Consider the following 7,311-nt stretch of genomic DNA (forward strand, 5'->3'; position numbering starts at 1 on the left):
TCTTCTTATTTGTTGAAAACAAATTAAAAAAAAAAACACAACAAAACTGTGTTGACATCCCGTTTAAGGTATCAGATACCTGTCAATCTTCCATGACCTTTACATCACGATCTCTTAAATAATAGCAAGGCCTTGCTACTGTAGCCAATGACAATTGTCCAGCGTCCGAAAGTGTAACGTTACTTTGCAGAACAGTTTATAGACATTCTCATAACGTTACAGGCGTGTGTGCAAATATTCAGGTTATAAGTTTCTTTTTTTAAGTACAACCGTTTAGCAGTATCACTTTATACTGAGTCCAAAAGTGTCCGTGTGAACTGTAATATTTCATATAATCGGCTGGGTTCATAGGAAATACTATACCAGTCCCTCTTCTAGTCCAGAGTACTTAGTTTGCAGAAGAGTTTATAGACATTTTCATAACGTTACAGACGTGTGTGCAAAAGTCATGTTAAAAGTTTCATTTTGAAAGTATAGCCGTTTAGCTGAGTCCAAAAGTGTCCATGTGAACTGCAACATTTCATATAATCGGCTGGGTTCATAGGAAATCCTACACCAGCCCCCCCCCCCCCTTCTTCCAGCCCAGTTACGGAGTCCAGGAAACAAAGCCGAACTGCGGAAGAAGTGCCAGATGTAGATAAGAAAGTCCCGCTGTTCCTCCTGTCGAGTCAGGCAGGCTAGTGTGTTTTGCTGCCAAACGTCGAGCGGAAGGATATGTCCAACCCTAAAATAAATCAGAAATTTCGAAATAAGTGGGTTTGGAGAGCCAGTACTGGGGTTGTCACTACACACGAGTGAGTGGTGAGTCCAGCCATGGAGGGGGGCAGCTTTGCGCGTTGGACGATGCTACAAGTGTTGATGGCGTGTCTTACTGTGCTTCATGTCCAGGGTAAGGTCTTTTAAAAACTCTCCACGATAAACTTTCTTAAGATCAAAACAGGAGACTTTCCTGAGAACATCATGTGTTGAGTCTTAACTTCGAGATTTCTATCTTGTCAAGTTCAAACTTCTTTCCGACGGATCAACCATTCTGAGATGACATATATCTGGTTAGAAAAACAAAGCCAATGTATATGTGACGATAAGACCGAAAACTCAGTGCTTTCCATATTGTATCCTATAACAGTTTGTTGGTTGCTACTAGTTTGTTTGTTTGTTTGTTTGTTTGTTTGAGCCTTTACGGGATCACGAGTCGGGCTATCTCAGTAGAAAACCGTTAAACGTTATCATTTCGCTGCAATCAGATTGAGAATCAGATAGCATCTCTTAAATGATGACCTCCAAACGAACTCTTTACCAGAAAACATTTTTCAACTATTCATACCATTCAAAACTTTCAACAGAAATCCACATGATCGATTTCAAAGTAACTTCCGAAGAACGATATGAATATGAACAATTGAGTTCAAGTTGTGAGCTTAGTCAGCGACTAGCTTCTTTAGCAAAGAACTTTGATGGCAGATCTCTTTACATGTCAGAGACAAAATGTGGTTTTGTAAGATAGCGATCGTACCGGTTAGGGACATATCTTTTTGAAGTATGATATCAAACCTCTCATACAACATGAGAAGTGGAGGAATGCAATCCACATTTAAAAAAAAAATAAGATAAATAATAAATGATAATTGAGTTTTTTTGCAAAACTATGTCCATGGGGCTAATTGCAAGTAAACAAAATCAAATACATAAAGTGATTGAAAATATGTAAATAATCTAAATTCTAGCATACAAAGATTAATAAGTCATTGGATGTACATACAGAATATCAAATAAGATTTTAACCTACATTACTATTGCAGGGTTTGACTTCTTCTTTGAAAACAGTTTTTATAATTACACAATCTCAGATATGAAAATTACACTCGTGCAAATAACAAATTACATAAGGCCCAACCGGCCCAACCTTCTGTCTGTAGTTACCACCGGTCTACACAGACCAGAGTTTATTCTTCCCCTGAGTGGTCTTTTTGGGCAGTTTTTACTCTACCTGTCTACGTGATACTGGGTAACTCTAGAAGCTTTGAATAGACTTCAACGATTTTTCAGTGGGTAGGCTTAGCGTTAACAACTAGCAAACAAGTGATGATAACGATGATGAAATGATACGTCGATGAAGATATTAGATATTCAAGCAACTAGACATATTTTATGAGAATGAACTCAATTGCAAAATCTTTGTAAGGCTGTAAAATATGTTTCTTTTTGCAAAATCTATCCAGTTGCGCGAGTATCCATCTTGGATGGTGTATATTGAACTGAATTTGATGAAGACCTTTAATTGTACGTTTTCCCAACTGAGGTACGTACAGGTCACAACAAATACATGCTTACAAACATACGCGTGTTTGTACTTAGTGTAGCATATGAATTCGACTTCTTCTCCCTTCTTGGTAATGGTAAGCGGATTGTATGGTCTAACCATATAAGGTTTATGAAAACGCACGAGGAATTCATGTTTCAGTGTTTCTCATATGTCTGAAGTGAGGAAACCTATTTTCTATAAATCAACTGAATAGAATATTATATTCTATCATATATGAAACATACATATAAGTTTCGCTGCAGTACCATAGGAAGCCACCAATAGGCTATTTCCTGACCTTCGTCTTTTCACCATAGCAAAACCGAACACATAACCTTGTGGCAAAGGTAACGCTACTTCACCTCTATCCGCGGGTTAACCTATCCGTTGTTTTTGAAAACATCTTATCTATTGATATCAAGTTGACGGACTGTGGCAGCAAATTGCAATACACAACTTGAATTCTTAAAATATTGCAGTTTGAAACAACCGTCCTTGACTCGATATCCCCAAATACCCTGTTTTTAAAAACAACGGATATAGGTTACCACGCGTATAAAGGTGACCCAGCGTTGATAACAAAAACATTTATTGCAAATTTTCCCCCGTGAGCTAATTGCAGGTAATATAAAAAGCGTTCAAACAGTGTAAAACAATGTAGTAAGTGTCTACTCTAGTCTAAAAGCTAACTCTAGATTTTGAGGTTTGGGGTTCGACTTCTTTTCCGAAGGCATTGGAAGATGAAAGATCCCCATCTTTTCTACCATGTGTGGGTTTTGTGATGTAAATGGTACTGTATTTTTCTCAGGCCTGTGAACCCAAAGGACAGAGACACGTACATCTACTGTTACTCCATGTAACAGTAATATATAATGATAGTTTGCCTTTTCCCAGGCCTGACAGTAGAAATGGCGGTTCTAAACGCCCTCCCGGCGGTAGACCCACAGGACAGAGACACGTACATCTACTGTTACTCCATGTAACAGTTAATAATAAATTTAGATATGGTGAAAGATATTTTGTTACAGTTATAGATATGGTGAAAGTAACGATATTTTGTATTTTCCACAGGCCTGACGGTGGACATGGCGGTACTGAACGCCTTCCCGGCGGTAGACCCACAGGACAGAGACACATACATCTACTGTTACTCCATGGGTGACATCATCCAGCAGAAGCAGCCGGCGGGGGCAGGGAAGTACCCCCTGCGGGTGGAGCTGGACACGGGCTCCGGGAAAAAGGTCACGGACAAACGGGTCACCTACATGATCCCGCCCAACGGTGTTGCCGTCAGGATGTTGGCGACCGCTGGGTACGCTCAGGTGAGTATGACGTGGGTTCACCTTTATCCATGGGGTAACCTAAATCCATTACTTTTAAAAACAGGGAATTTAGGGATATCAAGTCGACAGACGGTGGTTTCAAACTGTAATATTTTAAAAAGTTTTGCGGTTTGAAACTACCGTCCCTTGACTTCTCTAAATACCCTGTAACAACGAATATAGGTTACCCCACGGAAAAGGTGAACTAGAATTACAAACTGCGAGGAAAAGACAAAATAATCTTGAAATACAACCAGAAAGTTTTATAATAAACTATCTGATGGTCAAACTAATGATTACTAAAAAGGTAATCCCTTTCAGAGAAATTGAGGAAGGTGAATTCGTTAACCGAGAAGTCGAATATTGATGTGCGTTAAATGAGTAGAAAACCGTTTAGAACATGGATTTGTTTCATTAACCGTGTGCAGAACGTAGAGAGTTGAGCGAGACAAACAAAGAGACTGAGCATTGTGACGGAAAGGGAAGAAATATGGTCAAGAAAACGTATCTGACCGACATACAAATGCATGATTTCACCCCACGACACTAGAATCGTTGACTGTGTCGGACGGCCTGCTGATAGATGTATGTGCCTCTCCTACAGGTTGGCGCCTTCTCCTGTAAAGCTCGGATGAAAAATGGCGGAGACAAAAGAGTGTCCAAGATCATCACCCTCAAGGTCAACAGGAAAGGTATATTGATCTGCTTTGGGATGAGGTTGATACTGAAGGATGACTATCTTATCAACTCCTTTATTTGACAAGGTGGTATTGTGTTCTGGGTTCGAAACAATGACAGGCCCTAATGTAATGTTGTGCGCATGAGAAACGCACTTATACAATTGTACGTTCCACCAATCCCATCACTCTACAATGCGTACCAAGTGAACATGAGCATGTAGCTTCGGTAAGGGACTCCCCTTAGATGGAACGTAAAGCTACAGGTCCCGTGTCTGAGCAAAGCCACACCGAGAGCAAAGTCAAAGAACCCACCACACTTGTCTAAAAGATTGTGTATGTGTCCATTCTTGTGTGGGTGAATCAAGTCTATCAGTCTGGTCTTATACTGTACAAAACTGGTGTGTTAAGCTTAAATATCGTTTACAGATTAACAAACAATCATAGTCAAGATATGTCGAAGATATCTAAGGGTAATTGTACTCTATTGGCCGATGGTTGGGTTATGTTGGCCCAACGCAGGTCAAAACACGAATGTCTTGCGGTAAGTGATAATTGACATCATGATAAGCGTGTAAATCGTGAGACATCGGCCTTATGTTTTCTGTAAGGACATTGATATATCCATAATGTATGTCAACATCTGGCAAAAGTTTTTTGGCTGACATGTCTTTTCGCAAAATGATGATTTCCAGACGTATATACTTGCTCATTTTTTTTCTCTAAATGTCAAAAGTGTGCTTTTCAAAGAGCGACTTGTTGCCACAGCAATTGCTCATGTCACCCGGAATGTTTATAAAGTGTCGGTATATATGACCCTTTCACACATTGAATCCGAGAGTATATCAGACTGTTTCTCACTAAGTGTTGAATGTCATCCTGTTCATATCGACTTCCGCCAAACGGCCACAGGCGATTAAAAACATGTCCCGGCCTTTGCGAACCGGACGCCAAGAATGTGTTTCCTGTGCAGTCGGTTCCCTTCTTCCACCCTGAGCCTCTGATGTTTGTGTCCGCGTGACCCTTTTTAAAACTGATGACACTAGCACTGATGTCATCTTCCCATCTTAGATCACTGGGTGTTATTTGTAATATGTTCATACTATAACCTCTTTTACGAATGTTACGGTTTTGACTCTGTCAGGTTATTTTTGTTGTCGTGCTAGAGTTAGTTCTTTGGCTTACATAGGTACATATTTGTGGTAATCTTTTGCCTTCAATTGATTGACTTATTGGCATTACAAATATGAGATTTTGTACAGCACAAAATGTGACCCGTGGCCTTCAGGTCTTGTTAACGGGGGATTTCACTGGACCGCGATACTTAGGCGGCGTAGCTGTGTCCTTAATTTGATTTTAGTTACATTTGACTTTACATATGAGGATGTCATGAAAAAGTACAGGCAGGACTAAAAACACAACAAAACACAGAAAGCGTAAAGCGATTCGATAAAATTTGTTGAGCGCTCGTACAAATGGCCGTTGACGTACCACAGCTTCAGTGAGGTACCCATTTTAGGTGGTAACCATTAAGAACATTATTGCCCAGACGTGGTGTCCTAATCTTGCACTGATTAAACTCATTGAAATATAAAAAAAACAAGTCCGAATTTTGGGCTATGTGTGTTGCAGCCTTCGTCAGATTCGAATGACCATCGAATGATCACGTGGCCTCACGGTTATGTGACGACAGCGATTCATCAAAACAAGTGGCAGCGTTATCAGTGGAGTGTTCCCGTGTTGTTGACCGTTATCTGTCAATCAATGTGTCCTCAGCGCACTTCTTCCCCGTGGAGTTCACCAAGACCATGAACCTGGGGGAGGATGTGACGTTACAGATGACCATGCGCAGCCGGAAACCAGACGTGGCCATCTCGTGGAAAAAGGATGGCAAGCCCGTCAGCAACCCCGTCAATGACAGGTAAAGATGTAAACTAAAGATGAAAACGTTTATAAAAACATGTTATACCGATTTTCAGACATTTTGCATAAGGAGTAGCAGTGGGGAGGATGTTTGTAAGTGAATTTAGTTCCAATGATGGTTCAACTGTGTTGCTTGTATTGTCCACTGTCATATGCTTGTGCTGTGTTTGCAATAGCCAGAAGAAATCTTAGCAAAACAGCATTAGATATTAAGGGAACTATGCTTAATTTTTATTTGGCAAAATTTGGTTAAAGAATAACAGAGTATTTTGTACCCCCAGACCTGAGTTAACTATCCGCCAAGCGAAGAAGTCGGACACTGGAATATACGAGGTGTTTTACTTCGGTTACTACCCGACTCGGCAACAGGGCATCATGAGGCTCATTGTTAGAGGTTGGTTCCTAGCCTATATTCTGTGATGGAACATTAGTTGTATTCAATAGACGAGTGATTTTTGTGGCTCTTAACCCTTGTCCTGTTGGCGAATTTTTGCACAATTTAACTTCCCAAAGCTAATAGTTTCATCAGGTAAGTAAACTTTGACATGTTCTGTGCTGCTGCTGCAGATTTACACTCGCATTCCTTGGGCTTTGCAGTGGTATGCGACTTATACATGAGAAACACCCCAAACCCATAAAAATACAGCTCAGCATTACAAGGATTAAATATGTCCATCCCGTAAATACACAGGCTCAGCAGGACAAGGGTGTTAAGACCATCAGGGAACCCCGATACAAATAGCTAATCTCCAAGCAGATTCCTCCGGTGGCATTAAAACAGTAACATAAGCTGGGGAAGGAATTAGCCGGCAAAAAAGGATAGGGAAAAACAAATTATAGACATGAAACAAAAAAGAACACAAAAAATGCAAAAACGTTGAAATCGACTACAAAAAACTAAACAAGAAAAAAAGAAAAGCAAAAGAAAATGGAATAATGAAAAAATGAAATCAAACCAACAGGATACAAAACTTTAAAAAGAATAAAAACTCCACCTTCAAAACCCATGAACCAACACGACAGAAACAGAAATAAAAACAATAAAGAAAAAAAATATAAAAAAAGCACCAAATGGAAAAAAAAAAAA

At 39.9% G+C, this 7,311-nt stretch overlaps 1 protein-coding gene across 1 annotated transcript in view; it reads left to right on the forward strand.

The window, feature by feature from the left end:
- Window positions 1-705: 705 nt before the first annotated feature.
- LOC118420309 (tyrosine-protein phosphatase Lar-like) overlaps window positions 706-7,311 on the forward strand; it is a 49,737-nt gene continuing 43,131 nt past the window's right edge. The window contains exons 1-5 of the mRNA XM_035827055.1: window positions 706-889; window positions 3,374-3,624; window positions 4,229-4,316; window positions 6,078-6,222; window positions 6,506-6,618. Coding sequence (XP_035682948.1) covers window positions 814-889; window positions 3,374-3,624; window positions 4,229-4,316; window positions 6,078-6,222; window positions 6,506-6,618 — 673 coding nt within the window. The 5' untranslated portion in view covers window positions 706-813. The remainder of the gene's footprint in view (window positions 890-3,373; window positions 3,625-4,228; window positions 4,317-6,077; window positions 6,223-6,505; window positions 6,619-7,311) is intronic.

This window comes from Branchiostoma floridae, chromosome 7 (genome assembly GCF_000003815.2).
Source record: "Branchiostoma floridae strain S238N-H82 chromosome 7, Bfl_VNyyK, whole genome shotgun sequence".
Classification (NCBI taxonomy): Eukaryota; Metazoa; Chordata; class Leptocardii; order Amphioxiformes; family Branchiostomatidae; genus Branchiostoma; species Branchiostoma floridae.